This window comes from Limanda limanda, chromosome 2, assembly GCF_963576545.1.
Source record: "Limanda limanda chromosome 2, fLimLim1.1, whole genome shotgun sequence".
Classification (NCBI taxonomy): Eukaryota; Metazoa; Chordata; class Actinopteri; order Pleuronectiformes; family Pleuronectidae; genus Limanda; species Limanda limanda.
Window position 1 is genome coordinate 13,877,378 of NC_083637.1, and position 19,833 is coordinate 13,897,210.

At 40.0% G+C, this 19,833-nt stretch overlaps 1 protein-coding gene across 5 annotated transcripts in view; it reads right to left on the minus strand.

The window, feature by feature from the left end:
- The window catches only part of ctnna2 (catenin (cadherin-associated protein), alpha 2), a 260,226-nt gene that overhangs the window by 67,449 nt on the left and 172,944 nt on the right, over window positions 1-19,833 (minus strand). For all 5 annotated transcript variants that reach the window (XM_061092617.1, XM_061092608.1, XM_061092625.1 and 2 more), the window contains 2 exons: window positions 12,435-12,515; window positions 2,607-2,759 (listed from right to left, as the gene is read on the minus strand). In XM_061092617.1, coding sequence (XP_060948600.1) covers window positions 2,607-2,759; window positions 12,435-12,515 — 234 coding nt within the window. The remainder of the gene's footprint in view (window positions 1-2,606; window positions 2,760-12,434; window positions 12,516-19,833) is intronic.

Genomic DNA, 19,833 nt, shown 5'->3' on the forward strand with positions numbered 1-19,833 from the left:
ACCTACCTTAGTGTCAAATTGGAGAAGACATGCCCTCAAGGTTTTCCAGAGATTTCACAATTACGAGAATAAGACTGATGGGCAGATGAGAGGATGTACAAATTTAACACATAATGCCTCAAGCCACGGCTGTCATCAGTGTGGAGGCATTAAAAACACAAACAATCCCGTCAGATAGAACCTGAAGAATGAACTGCATTAGTAATAACGCTGTAAATATCTCTAAACAAGGAAATCCATGCTGTCATGCATCAAGTAGGACGTGTATAAATAAACATCCATTTATATATGTTTCTGATCATCCAATCCTATATATTTTTTGTGTTCTTAATCAAATTTTCCCACAATGCTGAATTTGATTAAAGACGAATCACTTTCCTTTCCCTTTTTATATTGATGGAATGATTCAGTGTACGACTGCGCACCAGCAGCCGCACTAGCCTTCCTGCCTGCCAACACACTGCAAACACACAAGCTTGTGATAAGCTGTTGCACGGCCAATGAGCTATTTTCTGCTTAGACCTGAGCTCACACTCTATCTCCTTAGCATATAAACAACTGCTGTGTACCTCACTGTTGCCACATATGCTTTACATATAAATAACCCAAATTCTGTAAAGGGCAAAAACAATGCAACATCTCCCCTGTTTCTCGCTTCATGAGAAGAGTAGTAGGCCTCTGTCCAAAACGTCCTTGGGCTGAACAAAGTTTCAATATTGTTGAATGCAAAGGACAAATTTTGAGTGCAGCATCAGTCACATCCTCCCTCATCAGCAAACAGCTGGGGCGGACCGAAAGGGCACACAAATCACTCACTCTCTCGGCGGATGTCAAAGGAAGCAGCAGTGGTGTTTTTAAGCGACAGTATGTTAAGAGAGGCCCACATAAAGGCTTCTAAAGGCTCCTTTGAATGAGCCATGGGAACAGAAGGCAACCACCACCAAAGGGCAGAGGAATTCATCACAGGACTTTCCCTCCCACTATCACATTTGGATTCAGATTGCATTTAATGGTCATTTTAATGGTCAGAGCATAAAAACAAAAATAATGTTTCGCATGAGCAGCACAAAGTAAAGAGACACTACAGTGCAACACACTTATAAACAGTAATTGTGAGGGAATAACTAAGAAGGAAACTCCGTCCAAAACCTCTAGAAACTAGAAAGGGTCCATGTATAAACTTTGACAGAAGCATACTTAGAACCTATTTCCTGGATGAGTAAGGACTTGCTCTTATCCAGACATCATCACAAGAGATCCACTGTGTACATGCATCATGGATACTCTGCATAACATCTGCAATAAGTGTCATAAAAACCCGCCCCCCTGAGTAGCCAAACAGTGAGAGTGGGAACTGTCTTTAGTCACTGTGGTATCTTCTGTATATTCACTGCATGAATCCTAGTAACAGTCCAGGCACTGTATGTTTCCACAGTATCTGTCCAAGGCACCCAAAGTACCACAGTCCAAAAAAACACATGTAAACTGAATGTGCAAACATGCAGGACTCTGTATTGCTGTAGAAGGCTGTTGTCCTATTTGCACACTGAGGTCAGAGCGCCTCCAGCATGCAGCAGCAACATGTGCTGTGACTCTTGGTGCCGGATTCTATTGCCCATTTTCTCATTTTTTTTGGCAACAGATTTTGTTCAGTGGGAGTCAAACTCATATACTTGCAGCAAAACCTTCCAGAAGAATTAAAAATGGATCTATGCATGAGCAGAGACCCTCAGTCCATACGGCCTTAAGCAGTTAAACAATGCTACCCACTCCTTTATATATAAGCTGTATGGACATATGGCATATAGCATAGCAAACAAAAGTTGTATTTGCAGTTGCTACAACCACTGGATCATAATGTTTAAGGAATCTGTAGAGATATAGTGTGCTGTGTGTATTGAGTGTGTGAAAATTTAAGGTGACTAGTTGGGTTTCCATTCAAATGAATCACACACTTTAAGCAAATTTCCAGAGACTACTGTTAAGCAAACAGATTATAAAATAATGGAATTTGGCTATTTGCATCATATAATGTGACTGAGATTAACAAATAGGTACAGGTTTATCTTTGCTTTTCTTATTGCACATCAATAAAGTTATTTCCAAAATTAAACAAGAGTCAATGATAGTTTCAAGTTGTGGTTTTGCAAGTAGATTTCCACCACAAATGTCTGCACATGCAGTTACCAAGAGGAAAGAGTTAAGAAGCAAGATGGACCTTGATTCTGCTCAGTTGCACATTGTAAGTACCTGAATAATATTTCACCACTGTCTAGGAGATTAACTATGAAGGGCACTTAATCATGGAAAGAAATAAAGACCATGTGACATCTGGACAGAATCTGAATGGACTTGTGTGTGTGTGTGTGTGTATGTGTATGTGTGTGACACAGTTTTAAAGTCAATTACATATCTGCTTTAAAACACTTTTAATCATAACGGTTGCAGATATCTCAGGGAGTGTTATTTATGTAACTGTATTTTGTGAATTTAGTTAGTATCAATCATTGAGAGCAACTCCTCTGTGTGTTGGTTGGAATTTTAATGCATGAGAATGGAGATATGTGGGCATATGCAAGTGCCCCAGTGAATAATTCATGACTGACCTCCACCAGCTTGTTGGCATGTTCACGGAACACCTGGGCGTACTCCTTGACCTCCTTCTCGTTTCCACTCTTTGCCGCTTCGATAAGCACCAAGAGAGGGACATTGGTCTCCAGGAAGGAGTCTGAGATGTGGTCCATCACGGCCTTCCTCAGCTGGATTACAGAGGGAGAGAGAGAGAGACAGAGATGAGGAAAAGGTCATATTATTAATAATACTGCAGCTTACCTCACTGCATTACATTTTCCAATGATTATATATCACTTAGATTTGTAATGAATATGATGTAGTAACGAACCAGGTTGAAAGGACAGAGAAAAAGAGAGAGACAAAGCAAGGGGGAGAGTGAAAAGAGGAGGGGAACTCTCAGCGGGCAGGAGTGCAAATTGCTTGCGAGCTGTCATTTCTCCCATAAGGCCTTTTTACTGGGGGAGACTTCGCGACTTATATCTTTGTTTATGGACTCGTTTTGTACCAAACTGGCTGGGGACTGGTTGTTTAATAAAACAGTAAATCGACCCCGACCCCAGCTAGTCACTGGGACACTTGATGGGATGCCAGAGGAAACAGTAAGGAAGCCACAACAGACAGGTGCTTTATCTCAGACAAAGTGGGAGTTATTCACATGAGAGCAGTCCTAAGAGACAATAATTTACTTTTTGGGAAGGGGGGGGGGGTTGTCTCCCACACATCTAGCATCAGTGTTCTGTTTTCTAGATGCAGCTTTCCCTCATGAGATCCCCCTCAATCATTTCAACATACGTTAGTGTTTACAGAATTAATTCAGCTTCAATACACTGTTTTGATGTATCATATCATTTATGTGGGATTATTGTAACAGAAATACAATAATTGCAGCAGAGGCGACAACACAATTAGTATTAATAGTAACAGCAGTGATACCATTTAATATCACCTTTTTAAGATGCATTTAACTTGTAAACAACACAAATGCAATGTCTATAGAAAAGGAAACAGTACCAACAAAAGGTTGTGTAAACGTAGGGCTAAATGTGCTCTGACTGGTTAGTTATCACTTCTCCACACACCCAAATGATGGCATTAAAGTGAATAGTGTCCAATTAACAACATGGATGACAGCAATTTGTTTGACTCCTCAAATCACCTTTTATAATTAGATAAAAAGCAAACACTGTCACCCAATTGTGAATTAAAAACACTGAAGCGACAGGGACAAGGGCAGAGAAGACTAATGGCTCTGAATGACTCGGGGGAATTCATTTAAACAACAAAAAGATCATATGTAAGTGTGTCAGTCGCACTTAAACAACCTGCAGCAAGTACAAGCTTAATTGCCGGTCCAGCGAGTGAAGGAGAAACAATGGTGAATTACGGCTTCCTAAGGGCAGATAATTCATCACTATTGCCCTCGGAAAGAGACTAGACTTGGCCCGTGTAGTGGACATGACAGGTCTGCAAATGCTGTAAACAACCTGGAGCCTACACTCTGTAAGCGCCTCTTTATCCAGAACTCTAGAATCCTGGCTCACTGATTTGAAAAGATGGGACTTGTCAATATGGCATATTTTTTTCCCTCTTGTCCTCTCAGAGAACAGACTTGCATCATTGCAGGTGTAACCTTGCACTTCCCTCACCTGGTGGCAAGGGTAGGGAGTCTGGACAGATAAGGATCTTACGTAGCCAGAACTGTCTTCACACCATGATATTGCTGTTGCAGCACAGGAGATAGGTGTGGCAGAACCCACTATCATTCTGGGACAGGTGGAAAAAAGATTTGGGGGTGTATTTTGGCCTTAACTAAGATTAGACCACAATTTCTCTCACTGTAGGAGTAGTGGGTACAATGGTGGGCTTTTGTTGAGCGGCATTTTGCACGTGGTAAATGAATCCTATGAAAACAGACCGGGGGGTCGCTGGCTATGGGACATTGTTGTTTAAATGAAAATTAATTGATCTGAAATAAAAACCATAATAGTTGGAGCATTCTTTCTTTTTGCAGGCAGAAAATGACTCCAATCTCATCAAGTTGTACGCCAGTTGTGATGACATCATTAATTAAGTGCTGTGGTTAGTCACTTAAAGTCTTTTCTCATATTGCTCCACATGCTCAGAATAGGGTTGCATCAACATTTTATCTCATCGAAAAAGTGTCTGATGTCTCCTGCGTCGGATATGACAAGGATTACGTTGAAATGACTGACACGAGTCACGTGTCAAGCAAAAGTATAAAAATAAATGTATTTTTATCTGCTTACCGCTCTCTATCATTTCAGTTCTGATGTGCATCACTCGTGCATCAAAGTCAGATGAGTCATAAAACGATCATCCTGCTGTTTAATGTATTTGGATCTCGGTTAAAATAGTTTTCACTGAGCTATATCGTTCATTGGAATGTTGTTATATAAACTTGCTTTTGACTTGTGCATTTATCTCCTTGTTATACACAGATAATAAAGGCTGAATGAGACTGTGGATTTGACTGTGGAGGTCTTTTTTCATTTTTTTATCTGTGTGTCAGTGAAAGATTCCTGTGGTTGTCGCTGTTACTGGGGAGTAATCACCAGTTGATTTAACATGCAGACACATATGGATGGGATGTTTGTAAGAGGTCTGGGTCTCTGGATACTCATGAATGCCCGACAGTGAAACTGATTCTGATGGTGGGTTCGAGTGCAGAAATGATACAGACGAGTGATTTCCCAAGTCGCAGTCTCTCCTGCACCATCAGCATTCTAATGCCCACACACCACTCCCACAGAAATCCATCTTCAATCTTTCAGATCTCACCTCCCTCCATGCTCCATCTGGACCGTCTCTCCTCTCACACTCCCCATGCATTTCACCAACACTTAAAGGAAATTAGACCTGGAATTCCAGTAGATAGCGAACGCTCTGCTCATTATATGTTAGTGGGGCAGCTATTTGTCTCCCCAGCAGTGCGGTGCCACAGTGGCTCGAGCTCTGAATGCAATGGTTTTTGTTTTACATATTAATAAGTGAGACTTCGGGAGAAATGTTTCAGGAGTTGGTATTGTTTTCTGAGTTTAGCTTGTGACTATGCACTTTTCATTTTTTTCCCAGAATGCTTTTAGTATGGTGGCTGGCAACATGGAGGGTGATGAGACATGTTACAAATGAAACACAGCAGTGAGTCAGGACTGCCGTCATTAAAGATACCGGATAGAAAGATAGATAGAAAGAGAGGAAGAATGCACTGTATGGCCAAGAGCACGTTAAGACCATAAACTATATATAAAGACGGGCAGTACTTCTCCACTTCCTCACACCATTTAGAAATTAAGCCAAAATATCCCAGATATTGAAGCTGCCATCTGTTTACTTCTATAGTTATTTGAAGGCAGTGAGGTCCCGCCGATACACATGCTCAACCAATCACGAGTCATTCTCCGCTGTCAATCATGACCTTTCACATTGTTTTTATAACATTAAATAACTAATTGAAAGCAAACTTACAATAATAATAATAATAATAATAATAATAATAATAATAGTATTTTAGCTGTTCATTTTAACGAGCTATCTTTCTAAAGAGACAAAAGATTAAGAAACATGAGGACACGTGTACATTTGGTTGTTATTAATGGATTTTCTAGGAGTTGTTTTCACTTCCTCCTCTTAGCCTTCCATTTTGCCACTTGTCTTAAACATCTTTATATGCTCTTGCCTTCCAAAGTGTGGAAAAAAACTCAAATTAACCAACATGTAAATCCGACCTGATACTTAAATGGCTAACAAGAAGCTCTCTGGAATAATTAAGACGACGCATATGGTAAAAAAAACCTTGACAGATAAATATCTGGGTTGTTTACTGATAAGAGGGAGGGCTGTTTCTAAAAGACTAGATTCACATTCATTTAAACCATTTGCTTTTTAAAATGGGGAAATGTATGTATTTTGTCAGAGCGCAGACCCGATGTGTCACAAAAACAGATGCACAAGCAAAAACACCCTGGCAAAACACCCACTATGATCAGTGCTTGACTTGAAATCACAGGAATGCATGTTTTTTCAAAGGAATGCAAAATATAGACAGCATTATCATTTGTTCTGCACACATTCAGAGTCAAACTTGTTTACAATTCAGCGGAGTCGCAGCACGCGCAAAGGATGGAAAACACAAATCTGAATTTGAAAGGGAAACGCTGCGCCCGAATCTCCGAATGTTTATAGTTGCACTTCGCCTTGTGTTGTGTTTAACTTGTGATGCAGAACACATAGCGGGGGGTTCCTTGGGGTCAGCACAGCAAAGTTTCTTATTAAAATGTCAAGAGCAATCACAGCATAAACGGTTGGAGTCACGGCTGAGGGGAAACAGCCTGGGCAAATCAAGAATTAAGTAACAGCTCTCATATATGATATCTAACAGGGAGCATGGGAAGATGATTAGTGAGGGGAGAGTGGAGAAATGAAAGGGGGGAAAGAGGGACTGACTGATCGTCGACAGTCTGAGGACAAGCACATTGCATATATCATCCTGGAGCCTTCATTTAATGTGTCCTGCCAAATCAAAATTCATGAGATTCAAGTTTTAGAAACAAGGAAAGGTGCATAAATGTTTTTCACACAATACAAAGAAGGAGGTTCGCAGATACTGCAAACGACACAATGACTGCAGATCTTTTTTATATATATATGTATATAAATATATACCTAAAGATGAGATTGTGATACAAAAACATGTAAATGAAGCAAATGTAAAACTCTAATGTATTGACCACAATCACCTCCAGTAAAACACATACATATCGTTCATTGTAAAAGCTTTTCCATAGCACTAAAAGAGATACCTGTTGTCATGTGTGGTGACAAAATCAGAACAAACCAATGTGTGTGTGCATGTGTGTGTGACAGTGCTGACTTCAGGGCACAAGCCAGGGATTATAAAACGGTTTAACAACATTACAGGTAGCAGAGCATTCAGTGTGTAGTGATATATCAGTGAGACAAGCTGACAATCTTCTCAACCTGCAGGGCTTCTTCCTTCTTACTGGGTGACTATAAGCCTTTAGCAAAGTCTTTCCCCACCTTTCTCTGCCATGGGAGACACACAGACACTCAAAAAGAACCTCCGATGTTTCCCTACTCAACATTGACAACCACAGTTTTATACTCATGGTTTTTTTTATATGTTAAGAACGTACTGTATTTGCAAATCTTGACTGTCTCTGCAAACATAAATTGTCTGGAGCCGAGGACGAGCACAAACTGTATCTTGCCACATGGGTTTAGAGAAAATACGTACATTAACATTCTGTCCTGCAAGACGTTTGTGTAAACATGTTTATTTTGTGGTGATGCAGCTCTGATTCAGCAAAAGTGGGCCAATTTCTGTACTGTGATTTGTGTGTATGGCTGTTTTTTTTTAATTATAGTTTAGTTCCATACACAGACATTAATATATTTTTTGGCCACTTAGGTTGTAGAATTAAGCCGTGAAAACAACACTGGCATTCCTTATCAAACTGATTAACAAGCCAGCTGGCAAATGTTAAGAACAATATCAACTCTCTTTTAGATTTTTAAAGTTTTGTGTCTCACAACTACTAAGAAAATAAATTCTGGCTCTTTTAACTCTGCTGCTAACGTCCTACTTTTGGTACCGTGCAGTAAATACGCTGCCAACCTGGTGATAGAAAACTGTGTTCTCATGGTACGTGCCTAGCCCGCTGCCAAGTACATCTGGAATTGATGCTGATAACAGTAGTCCCAATGAACCATAACAGTAAAGTTATGTGTCATAAAACTAAAAAATTTAACTGAAGATCTGAGGAGAAAGGCAGACTTGTTTAGATTATTATCTGAGGGTTAACATTCATAACACAAGAAGCCATGTGAAGAATTCTTAATGTTCATGTTCTGATGAAAAGCTGCTTTAAATTGAATTTCTTTTCCAGAGTTTATACATTTTTGTGTGTGTTGTTAAGCTACACTTGTTGTCATGCTAATTCCTAAAGCAAAGGTACATGTAATACATGTTTATCCAAGTTTATTAGTTTAGCTCTCGACACATGATGCGCCCCAAAAATGTGCAGCTTACTCACCACTGCCTGGGATAACATGGAATTTAAAAGCATTTGGCAAATTCAATTTTAATGAATAGCTCCGAAACATTTTGCTTAAAAAAAGATTGAACGCACTCGCGGCTTATCTTGGATTGTTTGTCGAAACAACAGAGTTACAGCTGACAAAATCTGTGGCAGCTGTTCCTCCTTAACACGATAACCCTCAACAATTAAAAACAGCTGTACCAATCAAAAAGCTAATGGCAGAGATGGAAATTATTTCAACATCCCAAAGCAGAAAGAGCGGCAGCGAGAGACGGAGGGAAATTTGCGAGGCGGCTGGTGCTATAGGGAATCCTGGAATCAGCCATCAGTCAAAACGAGGCCCAGAGAGATAAGTTGACAGATGCATTCATCACAGGCAGGATGACAGTGGGTAGAACACATGGCTCGCTTCCAACCACTTTGTCGGGGCTAGTTACTGAATGAATACTAATTGAAGAGAGGGGAAAGACGTTTTAATTCAACTTAATACTTCATGTTAATTCTCAGATTCGTGCTTTTGAACATGTTGCAGTATTTCTTATTGGGTTTCTTTGAAATAATTGCCCACATCTGTTCACATGTTTCTTTTTTCAAAAGGTTCAACTCACTCTCTATTATCGCTCTTAATAATGACTTGTTCTTGGAGGAACTTGATCTGTTGATTACAGCCATGGTTTTAAAAACAAAGAAAAAATATCGTGGTACTTATCCTTCATCTAATCTTCCTTTGTGTGTAATTACAAAAAAGTGCAAGAGAATTAATCCTACTTGTTTGAATGCAGCCACAGTTGCAGTGTAACTTGTTCTCTGTGGATATAGGCTATTTCCAAATAGTGCTGTATATTTTAGGTGCACAATTTGCCCTTATTCTTTGTTTATATGGAAATGAACAAGCCAGTGCATGTTCTTGTCTGTTAGAGAGGCCAAATGAGCCTCAACCAGGAGTCCTCGCCTAAACAAACAACTGCTTTGCATATTTTTATTTATATGAATAGAGGTTCACAGTCCTCTAGCATCAAACTACAATCAAGTTACAATGCAAGTAAACCGGTTTCAGACTTCGAAGAGGGTCACATGATCGCAGAGCCATTGAGCTATACATAAAATGTAGCTTCTCTCCAGTGAAATAAGGTCACATGTACTCAAGCATTAAGCAGGTGGCCCGTAATTCACATGCATTACTTGAACTATTAATATATTTATGCAGAACACGAATGTGAACTTGATGACCAGCCTGACTCGGATGATAGACTTGAAGATTGGATGATGGAGAGACTCTGAGGAGGTCAAGAGAGCCTAGGTAGAGTTACTGAGGTTTTTTGACCCTCCTTTTAGATTGTTATTACAGTATGTCTACACAAATATCATACAAGTCATTGTGTACATCTCGTATCCAAGGTATAGTCGGAAGACCAAACATGGAATCATTTTTAATTGAGTCTTAAAGAACAACAGGTTAACAGACTGAGATGTTATAGAATTAAGGTTGGACTCACATTTGTTCAGACCTCATCAATATAAGTATGATGGAAAATGTAAGGTCGAGTTGGTGATTATATTAAAAAGCTCTTTGCACTTATGTGATGCAAAAGGCTGCATTGAAGAGTTGGACTCTGTTGCCTCCGTCAGACTGAGAAATGTTGCGGAAATTCTAGGAAAACCAAAAGGGGAAGGGGGGGGGGGCGAGATGCTCGACATCTATGCAGTTTGCCCTGGATAACAGACAGCTTAGTATTGTCTTGTATGTACACACAACAGCTTGAAGGGAAAAAACAATGCTGCGTGTCTCTGGCGGTGTTGTCAGAAGGCTTGTTCGGTCTTACCTGCTCCCATTTCACAAACGCTGCCTGTCATTTGTGCTCGTGTGCTCTAATATGTGATCCGTCCTCTCCACAATAGGGTTAAGAACGAAAACGCTCAAACACACCGTGGTGCTCCTCCCCACAGGAAGATCCTGTGTCTCTACACGCCCGCTACCGACGTGCTAAACCTTAGACGTGTTTGCATAATTGTGGTATCGCAGCTCTATGTAATGTCTGCATGTGTGCCGCGGCTTTGCCCTCCCATCGAAATTCAAAGCTCAAACAGACCGCCCATTCTGTCAAGCCAACCTCTGAGTCAATAGAACATCCTGTCAGTGTGAAAACCGCCTGCCAGCCTGTCTGACAGCCGCACCAAATGCACCCCCCCCCCCATCTGGAATGACACCCTGGTCTTCAGAGGTCACAGAGGACAAAACCACAGCTACTCGGTGCATGGAGCTGCTATTGTCAATTGTTGCCTGAATGAATCTCTATCTGAAAAGAAAACCCTACAGTGCATGACATGACAGGGTGTTGTGATGACCAAATGGGTTTTCTTTTTTGGGGGGGCGGGGCAAGATGTGTACTCAAATATACTTGTCTGCAAAAAGCACGTGTAAGACAAGCCATTCAGAATTTGAGTTTTAATTAGTGGGCACTGACAGAGCATCTCAGAGGCTTGTGTGAGTGATGGCTTTGCATCAACAGACACTTACGTGTCCCCCCTTTTATTTTTTGAAGTGTGGTGTCAACATTTTTGTCAGACCCCGCGAGATCTAGAGCCAGATAAATCTTGTCTTCAGCCAAGATAACCAAAAAAAAATCAATACTGCTTTTGAGTTCTGACACTGTGTATCGCAGAATGAATCACCTACTTATTCCTCACTATTGGAGGGTAGCTTTTGGAATTTGGAAGGTAATTTTACTGCAGCTTCCTGATACAACTCTGCTGAGTTCGACAATCAAAAGCAGAACATTGATCAATATGACTGAATGCCTGAAATGCATTTGATTGTTCAGAAAGAACAAAAAAAGGCTTGGGAATGAAATGCAATCTTGAAATGCTGCTGAAATAAGAGGCTGAAAGAAAAGAAGGGGAAAAAAAGGATTGGAGTTGCTGTTGTCCCAGATTGAATCTCACAACTGGGGTGAAAGTTTCATGTTGTCTCCATGTTGGGATTTCAGCTGTGAGCTCAAACAAACCCATTCTGTGGCTGCAGTATGTTTGTTAAACCTGTCACTAGTGACTGTGTAGGGTCTCTCCAATCTCAATAGTTAACAAACCTCTGTGATCTTTAAAATAATAAGTATATGGAAAATTAAAGCTTTGGTTGAGAAAAGGGTTCGGTCATAGATGCTTTGGTCCCTGTTTCTCAGAAATACCCTGACTATTATGCATTGTCTGTTATTTAACATTGATTTCTGTTCATGTACAACATCTTTCTTTGTTACCATGCTGTAAGAAAAACAAATTGTCTCGACTCATTGAAGTCGTTGAAGGATTAGTGTGATTATATTTCATGTTTTTTTTCTCTTATATTTCTAGCCAGACTGATTTAGTGTAGCTCATTACCTAGTAGTCCTCCATTGTTGTTTAAAAACTATTAAAAACACATCAGTGAGGTGCAGTGTTCCAATGTGTGACATCTTTATTAAATAGGATAAACATCAGCACTCTTGTTTTTACTTTGATTAATTTCACATATGCTAACCTCCTCTTGTATTTTCATTCCCAAATATTTAGCATTTACCCCTGTTTCATGAAGGCTTTTGAAAACTTAGTGCCAACGACACTTTAATAAAATGATTAGGGCTTTTTATGTCTTCTGGGGGACAGGACCGAAAATATGGAACATCTCAAGCCTCAACCTTTAAAGAGTTGTGAAAACAACTCAATGTTTTCCACGGACAGGTGCAGTTGATACAGTGTTTAACTGTTAGATGGAGATTGTGATGAACCATGCAAACCTGAACGTACCTGTCGACGCAGGTCCCTGGTCTTTTTGGTCATTTTGTCAATGGCTGAGTTCAATGGGTCACCTTTCTCTTTCCTGCCAGTCTGTAGAAAGACAAAATACACACAAACTTCAAGTTAATACACTCACAGTACCTCTCAATACCTTCTGACTGTTTGATTCCAGACATCGCACCACGCAGGAAGCTATAGCTCACAGTGTAAATTTTTTCGTTGAACTGACACAAACAAAGCATACATGGGTATAGTTGGTTCGGATAGCTGATCTCTAAATTACCCTTCATCATAGAACATGTAGTGACGTTACCAAGCGGTCTCGATTAAACTGGAGTCCGTGAAAACAGTCAAACTGCTTAATATGTTACCTAGCAACTAGCCTCTCTGGCAACTGGCAATTTAGTTTTCGCCGGTTGCCCTGTCTAGTGCACTTCATGTATCTGCCAAATGCTACGGACTTTAAAACGGTGTAGACGACCATGTGCTCCAACTGAGACATACAGAGTCAGCAGCTGCTTCCTCTCACCTGACGATGGGGAGTTTTCACTGTGATAATGTGAGCGTACAAGCTTCCCAACCAACTAGTAGTAGAACTCTCTTGCTATCTTTTATTAAGAAATATAGACAATTATTTTCATTAAGACGCCTGGCCAAAGAAGAAGAACCTACTGGCTGCTCCATTTACCACTTATAATCTTTACTGTCTTTGCTCAGAAACCATGGAGAAGAATGGGCCAATACCAATTTTTTTGCCTGTTATTATTTACCTAATCTGAGCTTGGATGGTCGGTGAGTCAGATGCTTTCCTTTTAAAGAGCCTGTTCAAGGTGGGAATGTTGCATCTTTATTCAGCTTAGCCCTTTTGTGTAAAAGGGCCAATCACGATCCGTGTGGGGCATCGCTGATCTGCCTTTACGCCAGAAGAGAAGATTGTCAATGACTCGCATCAATGGAGAGATACTGATGCTGTTAGTCATCACGCTTCTCATTCAGGAACATCGGCATACAATGTAAAATCACACACGGGCAGAATTATGTAGCTTGTTTTATTCAGTCTAGAGGATGCTTCAGCAGGGGTCTTCTTAATGGCACCAAACAAGATCTCGTGTGTGTTTGAACAAATTATTACTGCTCCAGATCCTGATCTCTCTAAAGAAAGGCTTACATGTGTCACTCAGGACATGGGAAGTGAGTACATCCTAATTGGGTTGTTCTGAAGGCTCCATTTAGAAGATACTTAACAGGCTTAGAATAAATTATTGTCACCATTTGACATGCATTGAACATATTAGCAAGCATCACCAGTTTCCTAATTTGCTAACAAAGGATCATGGATATTACAGGCTATGTAACTAGTGCAACACGCGATTGAGCCAAAGGTTGTGATTGTTCTGGGGGGAACAAATATTGGTTAACAGGAGTTTTCAAATCCAAGCCTTTCCAATTTCAATTTAAATGAGTTAAATGAGCAATTAGAAGTGGAAACAAGTGTAAAATTGGCACCCTGCTTCGGAGTTAAGTCCTTAAGAGTGAGCAATGTGCTCCCACCCTCCCTCAGGTCTTCTCAATCCGCTCCCGTACAAAGTCAAATGCCACCACATTTCAAACTAAAGGTCTACAAATAATCATTCATGTTAATTACTTTGTCCTTTTGTTTTGACAGCTGAGGAATTAAAAATGTAGACCATCCCTGTTTGAAACCTTGCGCTATAAATAGCTACAAACAATACTGAGTAACGTTTTTATGGATGGCACGATCTTTGTTGTAGACATACAAAGAAAAGCATTAGAATCCTATGATTGAATAATTTCAGGTGCTACTAAGATATTTTTGCAAAGGGAAACAATGGTTAGTAGGATGATCAACAGATTGTAAGACACAGTCATTTTCTGTGGAAGCAATGCCAGCATACAAAATTAGTTGTGTCGTTGCCAGGCAACCATGGCACAGCTCTGCCCAGCATAGCATGAAGGCAAACAACCCAAATGCTCATCAGCCTTTGCAGAAAAACACACACGTAGTGACAAAGACTCCCATTCATCCTTGTTTGTTTCAGATGAGGATTGTGTTTGAGACCAACTGACTACTCTACTCCAAGACAAAAAGCGAATGTTGTTATTTACTCATTATCGTGTTCAATGGGACACAAAATGTGTCTCCTGAACTTTGTTTTGCTGCACGATCGTCCTGCCCTTTCGATTATTGAATGGAACACAACACATATCTTTGTGTCACAGGGAAAAAAATTAAACCCCCATCAAACAGCCAGCTCATTGTAAACTTAGCTCAAGGTTAACAGTGATGGTTATTTCCAAAGCCTCATTATCAGGTTATAAAATGACTGTTTCTACAAAAGTTCTGACTATGCCGTCTATCACACTAGTAGAGAGCAGCAGAGAGGGAGTGCTGCTACCGTGACCTCAACAAAAGGACATTTACTAATTGAGCACTTCCCTTAAAAGGTAAATCTAACTCAGGAAGCGTGTGCGCTCTAGTAAACAACTTAAAATCAGCAGGAAAGTACCAAACCAACGTTTCTTATCCATTCTTTTTTTTTTTTGAAAGGCCTGACATTCAGGAACATTCCAGCTTGACAACACAACAACCACAATCTTTGAGCATTTTTTTCTCATTTTAAACTTGTCGCACTCCAACATCTGCACGAGTTTCAGTGGGGGCCATGTGCTGTGGGGGATTCACATGTGTGCAAGGTCATTGATGTGAGAGTGCTGCTCAATGAAAAGAGCCTGTAGCCATAAAAACAGATAATTCCTTTTTCTGTCTAATGTATTGCTGGCTTGCCCTTGGCCAAGGCTCATATAGCACGCGTTTTCTTTCATATGGACGTTAAACATTAGGAATGACTCATTTGTCTCCTAGCTCATACAACAGTTAGTCACCCCGTCTCCTAATAGCAATCACACGATGCGGCTTTTTCTTTTTTGTCGGGCAGTGCATCAAATTAAAGGGATTTCATAATATTAATAATATGTATGAGATATGATCCCATATTGGAAAGGAAATCTAGCTGAACCCTACTTACCTCTATAGTAACACACATTTAAGTGAACTTTATGTGCATTTAACACATTTGAACATTACATTCTGACACATGGCTCGAATGACTTTGACTGAGTTGTTAGGAAATGAAGGTAGCACTCAGCTCCCCTCCATTATGTGTCATTCTATAATACTGACACTTTGATGTGCATGGACAGGCCAGCTCCCCTACGCCAGAGCAGGACACATGACAACATTAGTCATTATGCAGCCTGAAGAGCCTAATGGGTCATTAAGGCACCACAGGGACGGACAGGATTAAGGATGCTCACCACTAAAATTAAAAAAGGGCTCAACTGGAACCTTTCTGAGGACACTTCACACATATTCACGTGATTTTTTTTAATGTCTAACAGACAACCTTAATTGAACCGAGCGAGAGAGAAAGTGGTCCGACTCTTGATGACATAAACAAATCCTCTTATTCATACGATGAGTAGACAAACAAAATTAGTGCCTGTGTTTTTTTTTCTCTCGCTCTCTCTCCATTTTCTGGAATCAGAAATTTTTCAAAAACTCTGAACTCTTTAATCTGAGTTAAGGGGATTAAAACTGCACAATGATGTCAGTCTAAAGGGACAAAACCCAGCTCCTGTTATTTTGAGCTCCAATTGACAGTTATAGTGGTGTGTGTATTTTCTTATGGCCGCTTCAGCTCTTTGAGAAACCTTCCTCAGATCAATGCAGCATGCTACAGACAATTACAGGGAGTAGACCACAATTACAAATAAATATGCTGCACTTCCACTTCCACTCAAATACGGCATTCCTTCAACAGAGAATGAAAAAGCATTACTTATGATGGGTTTCCTGCAAATCATAAAACACCCAATTAAAAACACTACGCTTCAATTCCCCATCACAAACTTTAAATACAAGGCTGTCCACAAAGTGTGAATCATAGGTTAGTAAATGCGTCAGCCACAAATTCGTCCCTGGTCCGTCAAAACGGTGGTCTTTGATATGTGCGTGCTCATGTGGGTTTGTGTGACGAAACAAAGTGAGAGAGACCAACTGAGTCACATTTTTTTTTTTATTTGTTGATCCCGGGAAAATTATTTGACATTTCTCCATTCCAACCTAGGTGTGGTCCTGCCTGTGTGTAGGAATCTGGCTCTCCACTGCGCTCCCATTAAATGTTGATTCAACATAGACAGCAACATTGATTGCTTAGTTTTTGACAGTCGCATAATGGAATGTACATGTTCAGTTTCTCTAGTAAACACAAGTCCCTGTGGTGTTTGGCAGACACTGTTCCCAACTGTCTCCATCCATTATTTTCTACCCCCCCGTGTGCACTCATTTATTCCCAGTAGGGGAGAGGAAGATAGAGTAGGGTGCTTGAAACTAAGAATGGAGAGTGTATAGGGTAATGGAAGCAGCATTGCCCACTCAGGAGATGGGCTGGTGGTCGGTGCATGCCAGTAAAGCGTCTGACGGCTCAGAGAATGTTCACACGCTCAGGCCTCGGAAAGTTGTGTAACTCAGTGGTGCACTGCAGCACAAACTATTTCAATGCGTTTCTGGCCTCAAACCCTGCAATGGTGGGATAAGATAAAGAGTCGTGTACAGAGAGATGTTGCACCTGGTTTAGGTGCACCAATTAAAATTGTCCCTCTTATTTGGAAATGTAAAATATGACCTAATGTATTCATTTATAAAGGATTCTTTTTAGTAACTAAAGTATATTCTCAATTTCATCAAATGTAATTGTGTATTACATGCAATTGTGACGTAATTTTTTTTAGCTGCGCTGGTGAACAATATATTTTCCCTTGCTTTCCTTTGATTTCTTAATCAAAGTAAAATGTACAATACACGTTGTCTATGTTTATTTCATTTGTAAGTGTTAAGTGAACAAACGTCCAAAGCTTTTAATTTCTGGCATTCTGATGATCTCAAAAGTATCATGTCTCTGCACGTCACTTGAAACTAATGCAATGAAAATGACAGCGACAAAACATTTGAAGAAACCCCGATAGGTATTAGAAAGAAGTGAGGGATTAATCTGGTCATTCATAGGCAATAACATGGCAAATCAGAGAAATGAGCAGATGAATCACAGGGATAAAAAAACAAACAAACAGGAGACAGGTGGGGGAGGAAAGACGGGACGGACGGAGGGGAGGGGTGCTGGGGTATGAGGCATTCTGTGTTATTGTCTCTTAAGATCAATGTGTTAAATGATATCAATTCCGGCTCCTTGTCAATTCAATTAGGCAGGAGCGAGAGGTACAATTACTGTCCAATGTGGTTACACTGTCTGCAGCGGGCTTAAAGGGGAAGGCGAGAAGATAACGAGAGGGTGAGAAAGTGTGTGTGTTTGTTAGTGTGTGTGTGTGTGTGTGCGTGCGCGAGAGAGCCAGGGGTGGGGGCTGATAATAGTGGTAACGTGCTGGTTGGGTTACCAGCAGATAATGGGTAGCTAGATCCTCATTAAGACAAGTTGTGCTCCCTCAGCTTCTGTGCCATAGATGGGCCAATTTGACTTGTTCTCATTAAGTGGAACTTAAAGAGGTGCAGCGGTGGCTATCAGCGAGTTTGATTACAGGATACTGGAAAAGAAAACACGCAGCAATGCCTGCGACTGGAAAGACAAAAAATACTTTGAGATGAGCTGCTTAGTGTTTATTCTTCCTTTTTTTTAAATAGGACAACTGAGCAGGACAGAAATAGATGTCAAATCAAAACCTCAAGAATTCTAATAGATAAAGTGCGGGCACAATGCAACACTGGTGCAAATAAGCACAGAAATATCAAGTTATAAAAGCATGTGTGCATGTGACTGGGTGTCTGAAAGTGTCTCTCACTCTCTCTCTCACACACACACACACACACACAGACACACACAGACACAGACACACACACATACACACACACACACACACACACACACACACACACAGACACAAAAACTGAAACCAATTAGTTAGCAGACAATTTTTCGGAGAGGGTCAAAGGTGTGAAATGTATATAAATTAAAATTAGATGAAAAGATTGTGTGTCATTTTGTTTTCCCCTCCATCCATAGGTGGTGTCTCTCCCAGCCCACACTGGGCGTAGAGCCAGCAGCGACACCAGTGGATTACAGGACTAACACATACAGACAATTCACACTCACACATTGTATACAGGCAGTTCATCTGCATGTCTCTTAAATAAGGGTCAAAACTGCAGCAGAGGAGGAAACCTATTTAGACATGAGCAAATAGCTTTTCTTGGTTATTTACGGTAATTTATTATTTATATTTCATTGAATTTTTTCAGATTTTTAATAAAATACAAAGGGTCAAAGAATTGAATCAGGATTTTCAAAACTAAATTATGTTATTAGCTTGTTTCAAATAAAATTATGAATCTGTTGATTTGTACATTTAAAACTTTGGACACTTAAGTTTACATATATATGACTTTAAACAAGGCATAGTCTGAGCCCAAACTTATAGCAGGTTTTTATAAATGGATATGATCAAAATATAGAAAGTTTAGTGTTGGATAAAAAAAACAAACATTATTTACATATGTTGATGGTAGTAACTTACAAATAGCATGCATCTGGAATCGTTTCTGCAACTTGACCTCCCACAACAATATTCATAAAACTGATTTAGCCTGAGAGAACCAAGGATGTGGATACAACTTGACCCTTGTTCAGTGTTACACTGCAGATCTGTGAGCAGCACTGGGCTGTGCACAAGATGCTGGATGCCACTGACTGGAAACATTATTTTTACACCTTGCCTCTGAGGGCTTTATGTGCTTCGGCTGTTTTTGTGACTGTCTCAGATAATTAGTTGTTTTTATTTTTCCTCGGTGCAGCTGTTTACAGTGGAATAAGACAGCAAATGAAATATTTCTCTTCTATCGCATGGAGTAGCTTTTTGCAGGCCCTGATTAATAAATGAGTTTCATACTCTTCACGATTGTATCTTAATACGCGTTCATAGAGTTCTGAACGCCCAACTTTATTTTTGATTAATGAGGAATAATGAAAGTGATAATGACCTTAGGCAATGGCTCTCAGTCCTTGTCCTTGGGATGGCTAGTGCATGTAACTCATTATTCTTTATGTTTCACAACTTGTACACGTCAGTAACAATTTTGAGGGAGGCCCGCAGAATGCTTATCCAGCTTATTCAATTACAAGCCAATTACAAAATGACTTTAACCTTTTAACAATCACCTGAATAATATTTTGTTTAGTTCCTAGAGGCATGGCAAAATATATTTATTCAATTGTTGTTCAATTGTTGATTGAAAATGAAATAAAGCATTTGTTATTATGCTATTATTAAGCAGACAATTAAGTATCAGATATATGCAAATTTGTATAGGTGTTATTTG